This window comes from Serinus canaria, chromosome 17, assembly GCF_022539315.1.
Source record: "Serinus canaria isolate serCan28SL12 chromosome 17, serCan2020, whole genome shotgun sequence".
Taxonomy (NCBI): domain Eukaryota; kingdom Metazoa; phylum Chordata; class Aves; order Passeriformes; family Fringillidae; genus Serinus; species Serinus canaria.
The window spans coordinates 10,658,293-10,679,164 of record NC_066330.1 but is presented as its reverse complement, the minus strand read 5'-3'; the positions used below and the strand labels follow the sequence as shown (position 1 = coordinate 10,679,164).

The 20,872-nt window shown below is 48.6% G+C and overlaps 1 protein-coding gene across 19 annotated transcripts in view; it reads right to left on the bottom strand.

The window, feature by feature from the left end:
* Positions 1-20,872, bottom strand: part of EXD3 (exonuclease 3'-5' domain containing 3) — a 250,288-nt gene that overhangs the window by 101,514 nt on the left and 127,902 nt on the right. For 16 of the 19 annotated variants that reach the window (XR_007778955.1, XR_003945119.2, XM_030231030.2 and 13 more), the window contains 2 exons: positions 17,146-17,199; positions 14,979-15,110 (listed from right to left, as the gene is read on the bottom strand). The exons of 1 other annotated variant lie outside the window; for it this stretch is intronic. Coding sequence is in view for 16 of the 18 variants with exons in the window: in XM_030231030.2 (XP_030086890.2) it covers positions 14,979-15,110; positions 17,146-17,199 (186 nt within the window). In the remaining 2 variants the exon portion in view is untranslated. Of the gene's footprint in view, positions 1-14,483; positions 14,855-14,978; positions 15,111-17,145; positions 17,200-20,872 lie in introns of those variants that run through there. 2 more of the 19 variants (XM_030231045.2, XM_030231040.2) reach the window with 2 other exon arrangements.

The window sequence follows — 20,872 nt, the reverse complement described above, 5'->3', positions numbered from 1 at the left end:
GTTTGGATTCCTCCGGACAGGGGAGTTTTTCATCTTCATTAGCTGCTGTTCACAGCCACATCCGCCATTATTCACTGGGTCAGAGCCTCCTGCTCTCTACTGCTGCTTGTGAATCTAAATAAATCAATTAATCTGGTACTTTGAATGAAATTCAGAAGAATTTGGCAGCCAGTATTTCACAGATAAAAAGTGCATGTGTGTGCCTCACTCTGCAAGTCCTCGGAAACAGGAGCTCAGAGAATTTAAGCACCAGATTCAGGGATGAGAATTTTTCACAGCTGTGCCTAATATGCTTTTTCTCCCCAGATCAATACTTCCTCATGTATGCATTAAAATGAAGGAGGAGAATCACATAATCCCAGACTGGTTTGGGTGGGAAAGGACTTTAAAGCTCATCCAGTCCCACCCCTTGCCATGGGCAGGGACATCTTCCAGAGTCCCAGGCTGCTCCCAGCCCCGTCCAACCTGGCCTGGGGATCCAGAGGCAGCTACTCTGGGCACCCTGTGCCAGGGCCTCCCCACCCTCACAGAAAAGAATTTCATCCTCATATCCCATCTAACTCTGCCCTCCTTCAGCTTAAGGCCATTTCCCTTTGTTCTAACTCTATATGCACTTGTGAAAAGTCTCCATCCAGGGAATGAATCCTAGAGCTGAATGCAAGCACAGAGGAAAATAATCTGAGCTCCAGGAACAGCACAGGAATTTGGTCTTGACAGTCTCTGGATCAGTTTCTGACACTGCCACACTGAACAAGTGCCCACGTTACTTCCCATCAAGAACCAACCCTGCCAGCAGGGCACGGCCAGCGACCCCTGGGGGTGGCTCTGCTTCTCCCCACTGGGGTTGTTGTGTCTGTGGGATGGGGCACTGACCCCACAGGCTGGGCTGAGCACAGCAGCTCATTTCACAAGTGGCTCCTCCAGCCACCACCACTTGCTTCCCAGGGCCTGCCAGGCTACCAGGCACCCAGGCCACCCAGGCTTCCCGGGGCCCAGCACAGAAACACGAATCTTTAAATAAACATTTTTCCAGAGGCAGTGTCCCACCGGGTGGGAGGGAGGATGAAACCCAAAGAAACACTTTGGCCCCCAGAGCAGCCCCGATGCTCCGGAGCAAGTCTGGGTCTGGGATCTGGGTCTGGTACCCCACTTCCAGGGAGGCTGATCACACCCACCCAGGGCAGTTTTTGGCTATATGCAACTATACATTCATGTGCATTATCCAGAGATCTTTGCATTTCAAGGCTATTGTTATTTTGATCTTTACAACCTCTGGAAAAAAATGAGTTCAATTAAGTCTCATCATTAGGAATTTGCATAAGGTCACTTTGAGGCTTCGTGCATTTCCTCTCGTTCAGATCTCAGTTCTCTTGGTGTTTCCCCTCCTCACTTATAACCCCGTTGCTGTAGGGCATTCCAAGTAAATCATCCACCACCAGTTTCCTCTCTTCAGAAACATGCATCGAGTTTTTAATTCAGGCTAAATGATGCTTCAACTGCTTATACAGCAGCATCCCAGTTAAAGGCACAGCATCACCTGCTAAGAGGGCAGCTTTCCCCTCAATTAAAAAAAAATTATAAAAAAACACATTAATTTGGATTCCATTAGCGGGAGGAAAGATTTAGTTGCATTTGGCAGCAGAAGTGCAAGCAATGAACCAATTCTTACATATTCTGTGGCAAATTCATTTGCGAAGCACGAAGAGCCCTTTTCACTCGGAATACTGGTGCACCCTCGGAAGCTACGAGCTGTGCTCAGACATGGCAGAGCTGCGGCAAGGGGCATGAGCTCCACGTTGCTCCATGCACTGGGGTGTCTGGACACAGGAATAAGCACCCACCTAACTCCGAGCTGCAGCTCAAATGTCAGCTAATCAGATTTTGAACTGCCAGGAGGGTCCAAAATGAATGGGTATCACCAGGGCAGGGCTGATCCTCCAGCCCCAAGGCTGGGCCTTCATGCCCTGAGCCAGGGGCAGGCAGTGCTGGAGCCGGGGGGGTTCCCTGAGAGCCCTGCAGGCACTGGCCACACTGTCCCTGCTCGGCCAGGGCCGGGCACTGGAGGCTGGGGCTGGCCGGAGCACCCTGAGCTCTGGGCTCACAGCGCTCCGGCCAGAACAAGCCTGTGCTGACCCAGCACAGACAGAGCCCTCCTCCCCCCTCCCCTCCCTGCACATCTGGGCAGCTGCGGAGAGAGCCAGACTGGGGAGCTGAGCTGGGATAAAATTAACCATCTGGTTTTGACAGGCCCGTTTCAGCTGGGATCAGTTCCCTCATCCTGCGGCCCTGCAGTTAAATGTGCACTTGTGCTGGGACGAGGGGGGTGAGAGAGGGGCAGGGGCAGGAAGCGGAGGCCGGGCTCCATCCGGCTGCACTGGCTGCCTGCACCGACTTAAAACTGTCATGAAATCCTGGCAGAAACATCACAGTACCATTTCCAACAGACCCTGAGGGACCATCCAGTGTTTTTCTGGCTCTCCTTTGCAAATGGCTTGTAGGAGCTGGGTCCACTGAGACCATTCACACTCCTAATTGCACCCATAAACATCCCTGTACCATCACTGCACCCTGGGGATGGGTGAATCTTGTTCTGTCTCTGACACGGACCCTGGCTTAAGTTTTCAAAGCCTTTCATATTTTTCCAAAAGGGTATTTTCAACATTAAAACACAATAATGCACAATAAAGCTAGTGGGGATCTTTCAACCTAACCTTTTTCCTCTTTTTATTCCATGTCCTCTACTGACACAGCTATCTCTCTCTTGCTAAGCAACCGGCTCTGTACGCATGGATGACTCTTTGCAACTGAAAAAATAACTTGACTGATGCGGCTTAGGTAGGAGAATCTGAGTGTGTGCATTCCTTCTGCGGCTGGCCCCAGGAAAAGGACACCCTGCCACTTCCAAACCTGGGAGGTCTTTGAGAGCTTGGCAGCAGTCCCCTGGGAGGCCCGTCATTAGCCATTTCAAACTGGCTGTAGCTGCAGCGCTGAATGGGAGCCCCGGACAAAGCCCCGCGGAGCTATCAGTCAGGAAAGGCTCCCGCGCCTGGCAGGGGCTGTTAACAGTAACAATGATGACAATATAGCTGGGATTTTCAGGGGTGGGGACTTCAAAGAAGCCCTAAAGAGGTATTTTTCATTATGGAGTAAGAAAGCAGCTGAGTATTGCTTTTGGCAGTAAAGCTGAATATGAATGTTACTGCGGTAAGTCACAGATCAGCGACAGCATATATTGGCACTGATTTAAATATGCATGAGCTGCTTTCTGTGTTTCTCCCATTCCATCGGGGCTGCAGAACCTGGGCAAACCAGCAGCCCTTGGACCTTCCCTCATGGACCCAGGGATGTTCCAATGCTTATGAACAGTAAGGAGCAGCCAGCAAGCCCTGGAGCAGTGACTGAGGTGCCACTGCTCTGACCACACATCAACAGCACACTGGGGTGTCAGCTCAGGGCCCCAGCCTGAGCCTGGCCACCCACAGCCTCTCCACAGCCTCACCAAGCTCAAACTGGGAGTGAGCCTGGGTCTCTCTGGGCAGGAATCACAGGGACACTGTGGCTGCAGGCAGGAGAGCAGGAGGGGCTGTTGGTCCACAGAGGCTTTTCTGCTTTTGAACTCCAAATCTGCGATTCCTTGGGGATGAAAAAGAAGATGATCGTAAGGAAAAGCATCAGAGGAATATCATTAAAGACTTCTGTGACAGCAAGTCCTTCTCCTAATGCTGAAGATTTACTGATTACTCTGCAGTTTCTGCATGGACCGTGATAATGGCCTGGGAACAGAAGTGCACTGATAACAGCCTCGAGTAGTGCCAGGGAGTTTCAGATTAGAGATCAGACAGAATTGTCAGGCACTGGAACAGGCTGCCCAGCCTAGAGGGATTTAAGAGCTGTGTCAATGAGGCACTTGGGGACATGGTTGGGGGAATGGTTGGATTTGATCTTGGAGGACGTTTCCAACTTTAATTATTCTGTGCTTCCATGATAAAACCATTACAAGACTATTCTGTCAGCATCCTTGGCCTGTCCTTGCCAGCCTGGCGAGGTGACCTAAGGGTTCCCCAGAGCCAGACCCCACACCCTCCTCTTAGGAGACCTGTTGTCTCTGCCAGGCCAGGTTTAGGAGCCCTGGGCAGCTCAGGAGCCCTGTCCCACTGTAACCACCTGTGTTTGTGTCCCTTTGAGCCAAGCCCAGAGCCCAAGCCCAGAGCTATCATATGCAGCCAGCAGGGAGAAAGTGCCCACAGGGCTGCGGTGCAGATTGACTTTCACACCTCGCTGGCCACACAGAAGAAACCCAATCTAAACAGCGTAACTTTGCATAACCGATTATTTTCACTGGGGTAATCTGAGCCCGCCAGTAAATGCCAGTAAATGCGGCTGATCCAGGGAAGGCCCCGCTGGGGGAGGAGCGGCCCCACAGCCGCGAGCAGCCGGAGCTGGCCAGGCCGAGGGAGGCTGCTTCTGCCTGCCGGTGGGTTTGGTCCTGAGAACTGAGGCTCAACCCTTCACCGCAGGGCACTGTCTGCACGGAGGGAAGCACAAACAACTTCTGAGTGCCCAACTCCTTTGCACAGTCATAGACTGGAGTGTGCAAAGCCATGCTGAGGGAAGCAGGACAGCGAGGCAGGCCAGGGGGCAAGAGTTGTCCAGCTTTACTTGATGTCTTCTTAACTTTCTTTTCCACGATGTTCCAGATATTTTGAGAGGCTTCAACTTTCAGGCTGACTCCCCAGGGACCTATTATCCTTGCACATTGATCACTCCATGCTGTCACCATTCACATGACCTTGTTTGTAGGGAACCATATTCCTCCTCTGACTCCTCGGTCATCAACTTCCTTCCGTCCGACCACCAGCTCATTTCTTCCTGCCAGGACTAAGCTCAGTGATCTCCCCTTCTTTAAAGTCTGTGAAGTTAAACTGTCAAATTAAAACCCCAACAGCTGCAGAGGTTACTGGTCTACCCATACCTCCTCAGGGCACCCAACCAGGATCGGGCTGCTGGAGGTGGACAGTCCATACCATCAGTACACCTGAGATGTATCTTGTTCCTGAGATCCCTTGTGACTACAAGGCACTGATCCAGCTGTGGATGGGAACTCTCATTTCAGCCAGATCAATCTCAGCATCTGGCTGCCCATGTGCCCCCTCCCCAGGCATGAGCTGCAAACGTGAGAGATGGACAAGTAGGCAGGGGACAAGGGCTGTGGGACCACCCTCCTGGCTGCAGGACACCTTTAACGACAGCTTTTTAATGTGCAGGAACAGAAATAAATCTGGCTGTGTTCATCTCAGACATCAGCCTCTCCCACTTCACTAAAATGCCTCAGCAGGGGCAGCTCTCCCAGAAATCATCAAGAGAAAAGTTGAGCTGGGAATGGGAATAGAGAAGGTTTTGGGCATGAGACAAAACCAGGCTTTCACCTGCATCCTGTCCCAGCACTTCCATGAATAAAAGGGTGATCAATTCAGACTGTGTCTTAAATTAGGACAAGTAAACCAATCCAGATCTCTTTATCCAGAGAAAAGATAATGACTCACAAAGAGCGTGCCCCGGATGTTACATTTTCCACCTTTACCAAAACTCCTACACGGCCATTTCTCCCTCTAAGCTTGCTCAGCCAGATCCTACTTTGGGCTTAGTTACATTTCATCGCAATAGCTGCAAAATATCCTCTTCATCAAGACTGACACAATGCATGAATTGAGAAACTCATTTCAAGGCTTTCTGTCTCTGTTTTGACCAGGATACTGCTGTGGCTCTCCCGGTTTTTGTGTCCCTGTTTCTGTGTCGTGCTTCGATGAGAGGGTTTGCACAAATACAAAATGGTCTCTTATATCCAGCCACTCATTCAGACCAGATGCACCCTGTGGGAACAAGGTCTTCCTTCCTGGAAAGGCCAGAGAACTCCACAAATGTTGCTGACCATCATCACCAGCTGGAAATGCCTTTGCAGCAGAAGGTGCTGAAGACAGTCCTGCACCACATCTCACCAGGACCCATGGACACACAGTTTTGGCACAGGGAGTCACCTCCTCCAGTTAATACCATGAATAACAGATACAGGCTGATTATGCCATAGGAAGTGACACAGTTTAATGAATAAAGGTCTTTAGATAAATGAAGCTGAGCAATTACAGATTTGGCAAACTCTGCATAGAAACCAAGTAGGTGCAACTCAGCCTATGGTGCTTCCAAGGAAGGCTCCAAACATGCCTGGAGATCCCACATTTCTCCTCTGAAGGAACAAAGGTCTGCTGCTGGCACTGCTGTGGACCAGGGATGGCTGCAGAGCTGTGCAGTCCCCACAAAGCACATTACAGGAGTTAGTGTCATTTGCAACCACCGGACAATGGTTTTTGTGCAGGATTCTCAACAGGACCTGGGAAAACATTGGCCTGATACTGAGTTATCACAGTGCAGGAGTCCCTCTGTTCTGGAGCCAGGCTGGGAGAGTTGAGGGTGCTCAGCCTGAAGAAGGCTCCAGGGAGAGCTCAGAGCCCCTGCCAGGGCCTGAAGGGGCTCCAGGAGAACTGAAGAGAGACTGGGGACAAGAGATGGAGGGACAGGACACAGGGAATGGCTCCCACTGCCAGAGGGCAGGGCTGGATGGGAGATTGGGAATTAGGAATTGTTCCCTGGGAGGGTGGGCAGGCCCTGGCACAGGGTGCCCAGAGCAGCTGTGGCTGCCCCTGGATCCCTGGGAGTGCCCAAGGCCAGGCTGGACAGGGCTTGTAGCAGGCTGGGACAGTGGAAGGTGTCGCTGCACATGGCAGGGGGTGGGATTGCATGGGCTTTAAGGTCCTTGCACCCAAAGCATTCCATGATCTTTGTGCTGGTCTGGCAAGTTCCCACTCCCATTCAAACACTGGGAGGTGGCCAAGGCACTCTCACCATGACATACAAACAAAGAACATTATAAGGACACCAATGTTGAAAAGGAGGAGAAACTACACAGTGCATAAAACATGGGAATTTTGGCTTCTTGATACAGTTAATACACTGAAATATGACCTCAGGAGGCACAGGAGACTGGAAAGCATCAGAACTTAAACTAAAAATCTCTTGTTTTCTCATGACATTTGAGAGAAATCATGGGGACAGTTTCCTCAGGACACATGGGAGTTAGAGCTGTGTCACTGCCTTCTCCAGAGTTCCTCCTTTTCCTTACAGTCACTCCATCTCTGTCACCCGCTGATCCTTCATTACTTTCTCCCAGTGCACCAGCTTCTCTGCTGACCAACACACTTCATAGTCTGTCCAAACCCATGAGAGGAAGAAAAAGCCTTGTACAGGCTGCATAAAAGGACATTTACTCTGTACTACATTGTGTCTTCTTTTCTATGCTAGTCCAAATACAAGTGCTGTTTTCACTGCCAATCGTTTGCTTGTGCTGTTTCCACTGGCTAAAACCAGCATTTTTCCAGCTAGTGTTGCCCTCCAGGAAAAACCACACATTCATACCTTTCTTGCATTTAGCACAGGACAACAAAACTGGTTCCCAGGAATAAGGATGGCTTCCTCAAAAGAAACCATTTGCTGTCAGCTGAGGTTTGATCTCTAATGGCTAATTTGGCATCATCATTTTGAGCACTGGAATACATAACACTGTGAAAAATTAACAGCTTCCCCCCCTCCCTGCTGAAGTTTAATTTCCGCCTGCAGCTTTGCAAGTGAAAATAAAAGAACCGAAATAAATACCCAAACTGAAACTTTGGGTACAGTCTCTCATATACATCCACAAAGAGAACCTCAAGACAAAGATCTGTAAGGGAAATTTCACTGGAAACCGAGCTTTTGCAGACACTGAGAAAGAAAAGTCTGCAACATGAGACCGTCTTCCTTGAAGAAACACAGCTGATCCCAGCTCTGACTGCCACTGGGCTGTGTAAAACATAAACTTCACGCTAACCCTATGAAAACAGTCAACATGAGAGAGAGACAACAGTCTGCTCTGAGCTGCTGAAAGGGAAAAAAACCTCTCAGTCTGTCATTCTCCCCTTGCTGTGACCTTCATGCTCCACTGAATTTCTGAAGATACTGAAATCTTGGCAGGGAAGTGTACAGTCTGTGGGAACCAGGCAGCGACGGCTGGGCTCGCTGCTGAGAATTAGGCCCAGTCGAGCCCTTTTTTGGGGGACTCTGAGTTTTATGTGGCCAACAGCACAGGACTAAGCCAACTTCAGGCTGGGAATTTTATAGAATTGGTGCTCTGTGCGCTCACGTATCATTTTGCAAAGCCATCATGGACAGAGTGCTGCCCTCCTGCCTGGCAACCACAAGCTGGGGCTTGTTCAGTGTCTACTGGAATCTCCAGTACCTAAAGGGGTTCCAGGAGAGCTGGAGAGGGACCTGGGAAAAGGACAAGCTGGAGAGGGACCTGGAGTAACAGGACACAGGGAATGGCTTCCCACTGCCAGAGAGCAGGGACAGATGGGATATTGGGAAAAAATTCTTCCTTGTGTGTGGGAGGCCCTGGCACAGAATGGGCTGCCCCTGGAACCCTGGAAGTGTCTAAGGCCAGGTTGGACAAGGTTTGGAGCACCCTGAGATAGTGAAAGGTGTACTTGCCATTGGCAGGGGGGTTAGAACTCAATGAGCTTTAAGGTCCCTTCTGACCCAAAGCATTCCCTGATCTTTGTGGTGCTTCGGGGTGTCCCCACCCCCTGCGAGTAACAGTGACCACTCACTACGAGCTCTCACTATCATTTATAAACCATTAGAGGTAAGCAAATAAAAAACTCAACCAGAGACTGAAAAGAAGCAGAATTTGCCATGACAAATTATCCCAGAGTCTGATGGTATTTAATGACTGCCATGTAGAGCCACTCCACACAAAGAGCTGGTCCCTCTCAGCGGGACGCGGTGCCAGGGCAAGGAGCACTCTCAGCCACTCAGCCAGCCCTGGACAAGTACCTCTGGAGGGCAATTCGCTCCCTCAACAGTGTCTGTAGAGGCAGAATAATACCAGCTGTGCTTCCTGGCTGGAGCCTTTGCAGCACAGGCTGCAGATTACATCGGAATTGCCAAGCCCAGAATAAACAAAAAGATTAAGAGGGCCTCACCCTTTGTGTTGAACAATCACACTCTGAAGCAAGAAATCACAGCCCACATCGTGGGCAGGCACCGGGCTGAGCCCGGGTTTGGGTGACTGGGGAGGAGTAAGCAGCTCACTCACACATCTGGGGAAACCACAGATGCTCTTAATCACAGGTTTTCCTGACCTGTAGGTGCTGACAAATTGCATCCTATGGATGAACCTTTTATTAAACCACAGAGGGTTTCCAAATGATATTCTCTTTCTCAGCATTCCCAAGTCATTGAAATCCAGCACACGTGACCCTTCTAAATTCTTCATTTAGAGGGTGACACAGCACTTTCCAAAGAGATTTCAGGGCTGAAAGGAAGTAAATGGGGACATGATGTTGCATCAGTGGAGGGCAGCTCAAAAGCTGAACCAGGGGCTATGAGAACTGACATTTTTTAATTCTTTGATGATGTCTCAGCCCCACTGGAGCTGAAGATGTTTTTTGTCCTGAGTGACTCCCAAGGCCAACCCCTTGCTGTCTGCTGGGGCAGAAACATCTCATGAAATACGTAGCCTTTAAATCTTACTGGTTTTTCTCTGAGCATGGGGAAGGATAGCTGGTATTTTAAAATGAATGAAATGACTGTTGCTCAGGCCAGGAAAGGTGACCACAAAGCAAAATTGCCCTGGTTCCACTTCCATGCCATGCTGGAGCAGGAAATAGCTGCTCAGCTCACAACTGAGTGAGAAATATGATGCCTGGCAGTTCTCATCATCATCTGGACCGACAGAGCAACCCACATAAAAGGAAGAAAGAAGCCTGCTGATCAGATTGGTGTGACAGAGGCTCATGAGAGACATACACATTTTCAATCGAAACAACAGCTTGAGGGATCTATATTACTAATTATCAACTAATATTGCCAGAGTTCCCAGGCTGGCTTCAAAGGTTCTCGCAAAGTGCCCCAAGTACAGGGTTTCCATCTCATCATAAGGCTTTTTTCTTTGTCCCTGCTAAATGGATTGCTCCATCCTGGGCTCCCTCTGCGTAAGTCAGCTTGCACATGATGAGCTTTGCAGCAATGAAATTCGTTACCTTAACCACAAAAAACCAGAAACATTTGCTACAACTGTTAGAATGCTTTTGCACTTAATTTAAAAAAAAAAAAAGGTGGTTTCCTCTCTTCCTCCCCGCTCCTCCCCACCTACTCCTAATCCCATGCTAACACCTTTGTAAAAACTGGGGTGAGTAGTTTGGAAACTGAGAGGCGAGGGGGGGGCAAAAAAAAAACCAAAAATATATCAGATCTCCAGACAATGAAATTAAGCAGCTATCTCTCTTCTCCTGCAGTGCTCAGGCTGAGGTCATAAGTGAAACAGGACATCAGAATAGTTGATGTAATTTGCTTATTTAGGATCAGAGCATTCAGGACGTGCAAGAGACAACCTATTTGAATGTGCAGATAATCCCCCTGTCAATGTGGGGCTGTTCAGATGCACGAACTGCAGCTGGAGCCTGGGATTTTTTTTTCCCTGCACATTTATTTTTGCAGGGGATATAATTGCAATCATTTTTTCTTGCAGGAAAGCCTTGAAACCTCACCTGGGATCAGCCTCCTGTTGTGTAAGGTATTGTTCAAGCGGGGTCCCTGCCCCAGCCAGCTTAAAGGCTAAAGGGTCAAGTCAAACAGAGGGTGGGAAAGGAAGGAGAGGCCTGGGGGAGGTGGGGGTGGCACAGAGGCTTTGCAGGACCCAGGTCCCCCAGCCTGCCCTCCCCCCCCCCCATACCCGAGTGAAGCCTCAGACCCAGAACTGAGCTGAGCAGCAGCTACACTTTTCAGTAAAGCCCAGCACAGCGTTTCTGCAGATGGACAGGCCCTCCTGGCTCCAAACCCAGCTCAACTGGCTCTCAATTGCAGAGCCTCACACCAGTGAGGGTTTTACAGCAGTTAAAAACCTTTAACCACAAGGTTCTTCCAGATTCCAGGAGGAATTTCTTGGTGAGCCCAAACAACACTGAACACAGTTGTCCCTTCAAGCCATAGTGACAAACCCTTGTGATATAAAGATGTAAAGCGAACAACTTGCAGAGTTTATCACCACTCAGTTTACCACCATCCAAGCTGGGATTCCTCCCTGTCAGCAACACTGCTCACCCCAAGCTGCCAGCCCTGTGCCTCCACTGATCTGCTTCCACACCAGTGTTCTTTCACTGACACAAGTTAGCTGGGCCAGACACCTCAACCATGGGAAGTGAAATGTCCTGGGCCCTTGGGCTCACCAAGCACTCAATGACAAGGCCCTGGCACAGTGGCAAGTTCAGAGGTGTGGTCCACACCTGCTCTGAGTGGACTTTCAATCAATGGCATGGAAAAGCAAGATGGCAAAAGTCACACCAGTCATTCAGGTAATGGATTCCACCAAAACATGGCTGCTCTCAAGAGACAATTCATTCTCCTTTAAGAGACTGGAATGACATGGAGACATGAAGTTCATGTTCTCCTGCTGTTCCATCAGGCCATAACCAAGTATCACAGCAGGATGTTCCAAACAGGGACAGCACCAGGAAGGGTGGGAGACAACCACTACTGGACCTGGGAGAGGAGCTGAATTTCACCCCACTATGAAATGACCCCACTGTCAGCTGTTTGTGCCCATGGACTGGAGTCCATGCCTTCTTCAGCAGGTTTGGGTGGCTTTTCCTTCTTTTACTGCTAGCTCTGTGTTAGAATCTCCTCCAAGCTGTGGAGAGCAGAGCATCACTGATCTCCTGGGTGAGTTGCACAGTGAGCTGACGTTTAAGGCTGCCCACAACAGCCTCCAACAACTCCATAGAGATCCTCCTGACTACTGTAAGGGTTCAGCATGTTGAATTGATCATGTCTGAACACCCCAAACATTATTTCACACTGTACCTTCCTGAAAGTATTTCAGTTGTCTGAAAAGAAGAAAAACACATACTCAAATGTGTGCAGAGGTGACAGGCACATGACATTTGCATTTCAAATACAAGGAATGGGTTTGAAAAATTTTAAGGCTATGAAATGTAGAACTTCTATAGGGTTTTTTTTCGTGGCACCAAAAATTAATCTTATTTTCACTCAGCCCCACTAAAATGTTCATCACCAAAGGGCCCACCAGGCCCAGCTACAGCTACTCTGCAGGGGTGGCCTCACCAGGATCATCACTGACTCCTTACAATGCAGCACTTGAGGAACACATGGAATGAAAAGATCATTCCTGCACCATCACTGACACCAGTCCCCACTCTTGAAGCCTTTAACTGGAGTAACTAAGCTGAAGCCCAGCACAAGTGGGAGCAGAAATGCTGAGCAGCCCCTGGATGACACTCCCTATGCACTTGCTGCTCTAGGTCAGACAGAGGTAGCCAGTATTGGCCATTGTTTTAACAGAAGCAGTATTTTGGCAGAGCTGCAAAGCAAGCCCATTTTTTACATCTGCAAAAGAGAGCCCATCCATCCCCTCAGCCCATCTGCTGAGGTAGCTGACAGAGGAAACGTATTTTCCAGCAGTCTTGGGTACAACATTGAATTGGGACCTATTTTTACCATGTGCTCTGCACTACACGCATTAATTGCTATGACAACATTTGCTGCCATATTCACTCCAGTCATTTACAGAACAGAACGCAGAAGACAAAACAAGCCCCTGCTCCATGAAACAGAGGGAGCAGGCAGGATGCCACATTACTTCCTGTGACACACAGCCAGGGCTGATGACACAGATAAACCATCGCTGCTGGTAGGTCAGGCCCAGCTCCGTGCAGTAGAGGGAGGAGATGGGCCCAGCGCATGGGTCAGTATGCCCATCCTCCTGCCTAGCACAGACACAGCAGCGCTCAGCTCTTTCTGGAGCACTGCTTGTGTGCCCACCATGCTCCCCCACTATAGGGGCAGCAAAAACTCTCTGTCACCACTCTGTCACCTCTCAGCAAAGTGCTCTGCAAGGAGGAGTAGAGCTCAGAGCAGTCTGGGAGCCACAAGGTCTGTGACCAGCTCCGGAGCAGCACAGACAGGCTGGTAAGCACAGCTCAGCAGTTTCAGGATCTGGCCTCCATCCTAATTAAGCCAAATTAGGTTTACAAAGAATGAGGATGTTTTAGGAAGGACATATAAAAGAACTGCTGAGGTCTCTGTAGGCCATGTAGGTCCAGAGCACCCTCCTGAAGGCAGAAATTGCCTCTGTTGATGTGGGCTGTCAGTTTTCCAGAGTGCTGGAGGATGATCCTGCTGCCTGTGCAGCCCACAGCTCCCCTTGCACACAACCCCAGGAAGTGCAGCTGGGAGAGCTGGGCTTCTCCTCCAGAGGACCAGCAGCACATCAGTCAAACCTGTGCTGTCTGCAGAGACAGCTGAGCAAAATCTGCTCCAAAATGCCAAGGCCTTAAATGAAGGTAAATATGATTCAGAACAGGGAGAGGTTGGACAAATCAGCATCTTCCCATGCTGAGGGGTATAAAGCATGCAGCTGTTCCACCACCACAATTTACAGGGAAGATATTTCTCCTGGAAGTAAGAGAACTCTTAGTATATATTCCTAGCCAGATTGATTACCCCTATTTATATTGTAAACTAAGACAGCATGTACTAAACCCATAGAGTTAACCAGTTCCAGACCCCAGATCCTGGGTGAGGGGTCAGTTTCCATTGTCTGCTCACAGTCTCGTGCATTTATTAGAGAGCACTGAGTTCCTACATCATGGTTTGATGTGTGTGTGTGTGAGTGTGCTTATTTTTGTGGTATTTCAACAACCATCAGAAGGAACGCTGCTATTTTATGGGATGTCAAGGAACTGGAGAATCCATGAGTTTTTTAAAAGGTTTGTTTAAAACAGCCAAGAAGCCAGCATGCCACTATAAATATATGTATGTATAACAACTGCAATCTGTTCTGGGACAATAAAACCACAGGACTGAAGGCAGTATACCATAGCTGAATATATCCATTTATCCTGCAGTAAGATGAACCCCTGTTCTGTGGATCCAACCTGCAGGAAGTTTCGTCAGTCTCCTCTCACAGCCAACCTGCCCAGCTGGACAACTCTTATTTGCTTTCTAAGTTACAGATCCAGTTTCAACATCTGACAGCAGATATAAACAGAGGTTCAGGACATGCTCTCTGGCGTGTCTGCTCCTATACTACTTGTGCAATTCCACTGGGCCAGGAGACCCCAGATCTCCACCATGAGGCACCGAGCCAGACTCATTGGCTTGTTTATCCCTAAGAAAAAGCTAATTTTCTAACCAACTTGCTTCTTTTTCTCTCTTTAGTCACTGATAAGGTGAGAGATGTTGAAGTTCCCTGTTGGTTTATAATGCAGTTTGGGAAGGGATAGGTTTCGGCGTGTTGCTGTAACAAATACAATAGTGAAATTGGAAGAGATGGTGATTTGAGCTAACACAATTAAAATTTATTCTTAACAGCAATCCACAGATATCCTGTGCCAAACACAATCTGGAGCCATCAGCTAGCATGGACATGAATTAACCCTAGTAACTTCTGGAAAAAAAAAACAGAAGTCCTATGAAAAAATCCTCCTATTAAAGTAATTAAGTGTTAACAGAATCACAGAGCCATAATTAAACATGGTTTATAATTAAAACAGCATGTGTCCTAGAGAGAGAACACAGCAACAAAGAGAGTCCAACCATGACAGTTGATGCCAAAGCACAGGCCAAGTAGCAAAAATCAGAAAAACAGGCGAGTTCCTAGCAAAGCTGCAGAGCCTCTGATCCTCTGACTGAGCCCTCGCACTGTGATGGATGTGACTGCACTCAGAACTCCTCATGGCTTTGCCAGGTGCTGCCAAAGTTCAAGCAGAACTCTTGGGAACCAAGAAGACACCGAGTGCAAGGCCCAGGACACCAAGGCAGCGCAGGGAGTGGTGAGCGAGCGGGAGCCGGGGCTGGAGCCAGCCTCGTCCTACCTGGCAGCGGCTGAAGATGTCACCCAGGGACACCTGCACGTTGAAGTGCTTCAGCACCTGCAGCGCCTGTTCCTTCGCCTTCTGGGAGCAGTTCACAGAGAAACACCTTCCTTCTCCCACCTGGGAGCACAGCTGCAAACCAGAGACACCAGTGAGACTGAGCATCAGGGCACTTGGGGCTGTTCTGATGCCCTTGGCTTGGTTTGAATTCTGAATAGTGCATGGAGTTAGTGTGTGTTTAGAGTCTGGTCTGAGCATCACAATTGGTAACCTAACAGCCACTGCTGCAAGAGCTCTGACTCCTGAAGCACTGTGTGATTTTATGTGTATGAAACATGATTTAGGCTGGAGAAAAGGAGGCTCAGGGGGACCTTCTCACTCCCTACAACTCCCTGACAAGAGGGTGCAACGGGGGTGGGGGGGGCTTTGGACTCTTCTCCCAGCTAACAAGTGACAGAACAAGAGGAAACAGCCTCAAGATGCTCCAAGGGAGGTTTAGATTGGATTTCAGGGAACATTTCTTCACAGAAAGGTGGTCAGGCATTGGAATGAGTTGTCCTGAGAGTTGTTGGAGTCATCTTTGGAAGTGTTCAAGAGTCATCTGGATGTGGCACTTGGAGACATGGTTTAGTGGGGACCACGTGGTGATGCTGGGTTAAGAGCTGGACTTGATCATCCTAAAGGTCTTTTCCAACCTTAACAATTCCATTATTCTATTCTATAAAATATACCCAAGTCCTGTCAACTCACAATTTAGTGAGGTGGTGCTGACAGGGGCAGCAAAAGGAAACTGACCTCAATCCCAGCTTTCTGAGGAAACTTGGCCAGATCCCACAGAGTGTGCCAAAGCACAATGATGGAAACAATGTCCAGTGACCACTTCAACCCCTCTGATTCACACAAATGTTTCACCTGGAGTTCCCTGGTGGCCAAGAAATTTGAAGGGGTTGATGTGGGCAGTCCCTCAACGTTTGTTCCACATTCTATAGAGGAGTGCATCTGTGAATGAGCACTGAGAAGTCCCAGACACATCTCCATGACCATGCTAAGGAGTCACAGGAGTGGGATCAGCTACACACCAGTAAAGGAGCCTGGCAGAGCCATTCCATCCTTGTGGAGGGCATCCAAAGGCAAGGGAATGAAGGGAACCCCAGACATTTCCCAGGAGTATTGTACCCTGGAAGCAGTTATTTTCCTTTTGCAATTCCTACACAGTACTTTGAAATTAGAGCTCTGCCAAACAAGAGGATGCTGGATTCCCTATTCCACCAGCTGTAGGCTCAAGGAACCTGCAGGGCGGCTGCACCTGCCTCACAGTGTCTCATTATGGGAGAAGTTCTATTCCACACTCTGATTTTCCATAGGAAATCAGCAACCCATACTCTGCAAATATTCTGACTGGCTGCCTGAGTAGCTGGGAGATTTTATACTGACAGTTTGTGACAAAGAAGTCCTGCACCCTGGCTCATGTGAACAGAACTCTGGCTCATGCAGAACAGTTTCACTCTTCTGAATGGATTTTTAGGCACTAAAAAATTGCAAATGACCTGCAACAGGACATCACAGCTCTCCAAGCACTGACTTGGCAGGCTCAGCACTGCATTTTGAAGCATGTCTTTGAACAGCTCTGAACAGCTGGTGCTGAGGGCAAGGTTGGCCTTTGCTTTGGCTTTTCTGTATAGCAACATAAAACCTCTCCAGCTTCCACCAGACCCATGCTTGGGGCCTTCCAACCTCCCCCTTCCAAGCCTGAAGAAATGTCCCTGAGGGCTGAAACTCTCTCAGTGTGGAGCCAGCCAGTAAGCAAGAATCTCTGGGATAAAAAGCACAGAAATTGAGCTGCCTTTCACCTGCCAGTGAGGCCAGACAGAAACACACTGTTCTGGATTATTTGGCTTGACTTCCACCCCCACCCCCAATGGAGAGGAACTGCTCTCTCCACCAATACAGGACTGAACATAAGTATAAAAAAACATTTCGCCCAAAGCCTTGGTGTTTGAGAACAGCAAACCTCTGAAGACCCTAAATGTGGTTTTTAGTGGAGAAAACATGACAAATCCAAGCCAGCTCTTGCATTCATGCCTGACTTTTCCTCTTGTCTCCCCTGCACACCCCAGACCATGCAATGTTCAGTGCCAGAAACAAGCCAGCAGCTTGGAACACTCACAGTCTGATATGGGAGTCCAGAGGTCAAAATGACTCTTCCTTCCTGTCGGGCAATCTGGAAAAAACAGTAAAAAATCCAAATGAACAGGGGCTGAAGTTACACTGAGTTCAGGCTTTACTTGCAGTCACAGAAGACAGGAGGTGAACTGGATATATCGAGTGTTTCTCTCAGTGTCAGTCCTCACCTGGCCAAGAGTTCCTGACAGCAACAGCAGCTCAAGGTATGGCTCACCCCTTGTCCCCTCCCTGACAATCCCTGCCTCATCTCATGTGCTGGAACAAGCTGCTGGTGCATCTATACCACAGATGGCCCAGGGAACCATTCTACCTTGAAACAATCCTATACAAAAACAATCTTTTAATTTTTTCCCTTAACCCAGACTATTTCTATTTCCCCAGTCTGGGTCACAAAGAAAGAAACAGTTCTACTGCACAGGTGAAAAAGAAAAAAAAACCTAAGCAGGTAATTTTGGAAAAAAAATGTAATGTGAAACGTGTCTGCACACTTCATACCCTTAACAAAACTGCTCCTTAGAGAAGGAGGGTGCTATTGTCCTGGCAACCCAATGCACAGGAATTCTGCACCTTTCCAGGCAGCAGGGAACATCTCCCGAAGAGTTTATCACCTCCCAGCTTAGAATCCTGAGCTTTTGTCAGAGGTCTGGTCCTTCAAGTGGAAGGTCTGTGCTGAGTTCCCAGGGAGTCATCACTGCCCTGCTGACCTTCCCACAGGCTTGGGGACACTGCACAGGGGGTGCTGCGCAAGGGAGGCACTAACTCTGGAGCTGCAAGGGTGGAATGTGACTGACCTTCCTTCACATGATTGAATGACACCCTTCCCTCCCACCCCTCACCTCCTGGAGGGGGGACAGAGACTCATGACTGCAGCAGCAGGAGGATTCACAAGTATTCCCATGTGAACCAGGACTCAGCTCTGCTCCTGCTGACAAGAGACCAGTGCTTTGAAGTAGGCACAAGGTTATTTCTCTCTTCTGGCTTGGATTCTGTTAGAAGCCCTCATGTTTTTCACTGACTCCAGATGTGTGTCATGGAGGTCTCTCATCTGGTTCAGAGTGCAGCAGCTCTGTCTGGATCCCTCTCTACCCTTGGCAGGAAGACACATTTGGGATCAGAGTCCTGCTGCACTTCCCAGAGAGACACCAGCGAGCACAGCCAGGGAACACCAGACAAACCATCTACAACTTTTAAGCTCTGTCTTGGGTAGACATTCTCTTAAAACTCACTGAACCTATGGCAACGGGACACAAGGGGGACAAGGCTCTGAAGGCCCTGTGCAGGCAGCTAAACAACCTGTTTTTCCATTTTTTCCTCTTCCTGAGCTTTCAGGTATCTGCTTCCTTCCTTTAGTTGTGAAGTCACTCTTTGGCGGAAAGTTCTGCACTGAGAAAGTTATTGGCAACAACTTCTAAAACATCTTTCTACGGGCAAAATTACTGGATTTCTTTCAAAATCATCCCTCTCTCACTCAATAAAGGAAAAAACCTCTAAGAACAGGAGCCTCGAAGGGGCAGCACAGACACCTCATGCAGTTCAGCTGCTGAGCAGCCACCACAGCACCCTTGTGGCTGTGTAGTAGTGAGGGAGGTCTGGTAAGGCAACAGCAAAAGGTCACCACAGGGATTTGCCAACTAGGGAAAAGGGATATGAAATTCCTCCAGACACATGTTTGCTTCAGGGTAAGTCTAAGGATTTCACAGCTGGAACATGCCATTCTGACTTTCTGCATCCAGAGTTAATTAGTTCAAGCTTGATAAATCCTCTTATCTAAATGGCTCTGCAGAGACAGGCAAAGAACATCAAATAAAAAGGAGAAAACCAATAACTCTTCCAACATGTTCTTCTGCCTCTGGAACAACAACTGGGAGAAGCACGCAGAGCCAGAAAAGCCATGTGATAGCACACATCTGACTGACACCACAGAGGGTATGTGCTGGAGAAAGGGGCACAATTCCTTCTTTTTCTGCAAAAGCATTAAGGGAAGGCAGCACTGGGACCATGGGGGGGATGTGTAGTCAGGGATGCAAATGAGAGGAAAAGAACAACCAGGGCTGCATTTTGGCATGGGTGTCAGAGACCTGTGCTCCAGCCCAAGTGCTTCAGAGAGGGCATTGGCCTCAGTTTCACAATCTATTAAAAAGATAATATCAACTTCCTCTGGAAAAGGCTCAGACCTTCTGGATAGAAAGCACTCCCTAATCTGTTGGTATTACTGATTATCCCTTAATGTGTCTGTCTGTTCAGCCAACTTCCATCCTGCAGAAATGAATGAACCCACAGGAATTACTGTCAGAGAGACCTGGAAGGGTGATGACTGAGGAGAGAGGGCAGAGGGAGCCCCTTTGTTTCCAAGCCAGCACCAGCAGCAGGATGATTCGTGACAATCTAAAGTGTCCTGAACCAAGGCCAAAGGAGGTTCTGAAAAACAGCAGCACAAGGCTGTGGATTTGTAAGTTAAACTTTGCCAAGTCTGTGCAAGACACATGTTGGGCAATGCCACATGTCCTTGGAGAGCCAAACGCAGTACAGGAAAAGCTGTGTTCCCCTTGCAGTGATCAAGTGAGCAAGGCCCTGTTTCAGACCAAAAGGGAGTGGACAGAAAGTGTCTGCCCCAGGATATGTGCTGGGAAAGCACCCAGACAAGGATCTGCTAGAGAAGGGAATCACAAAACCCAGTCCAAACCCAGAGGCCCCCCCTGTAATCCCAGGCTCTTTTAAAAGAGACAGTAAACCAAGAGTTTAACAGCTCTGAGCACACTCAGTCCAGCTCTCCCAGTATTGCACCCCTAATCTTCTCTTCAGTGTTCCTGAAAAGTATAAATTGCACAGAGTTATCACACAGTTTTGTAACGTGGCCTTAAATGTCACACCAAAACCATCCACCCAGTTTTGTTTCTCTGTGCAGATCCATTTGTATCAAGGTCTCCAATGAAAGACCTTCTCCTCCTGCTGACCAAACATCAAAAGCCAAGTCTTGATCTTAAAAGCAACACAGCTCTTCATCTGCCCTCTCTGAATTTAGCTTCCCACCAGACTAAAAAGACCAGCAAACCTGGACAATGTCATCTACATCAAAAATATGGAAAAAGCCAGTCAAAGCTGAGACAAGATCCAAGATTAGATTCCCCCATTAGGTGAAGATCTGCTCACTGCTGGATTAAAATCCCTTTTGTGTCACCTGGCTCCAAATTAGTCTAGGGCAATTTAGATTTGGATCCACAAGGCTATATCTGGCTCCTGAGATCCATCCAGCCTGGCACTTCTCTGCAACTCGCTGGTTCACCTGGAGCTTTGGCGGATAGGTGTAACCTTGCAAGGGAATCTTCCACAGCATGGGAGCCTCAGGAAGCCAGTTTTACCTGCCTTCTGATTATTAGCATACTTCAAAAGATACCAGGTTTGCCTTAGCATCTGATTATCCTTAGAGATGAGGATGATTTTGAAGATCAAGAACAAAGTCCATTCAAAAAATAAAGTAAACCAACCCAGAACACAACTGAAGCAGCTTTGAGATTCCACTGAGTCTCTTATTAGAAACCTAAGAGACTATGAACATTTTCTTAAAACCTTTTGCTCTGCCCCCAAGGTACAACATTGCAGGAGCTACAGTAGTCACTCAGGCTGCTGGGTGATCCTGTAAGGTTGGTATGAGAAGGATCCCTCCCACTGCTTTGCCCGATTCTCCAAAATTGCAGAGAAAATAGGAGCAT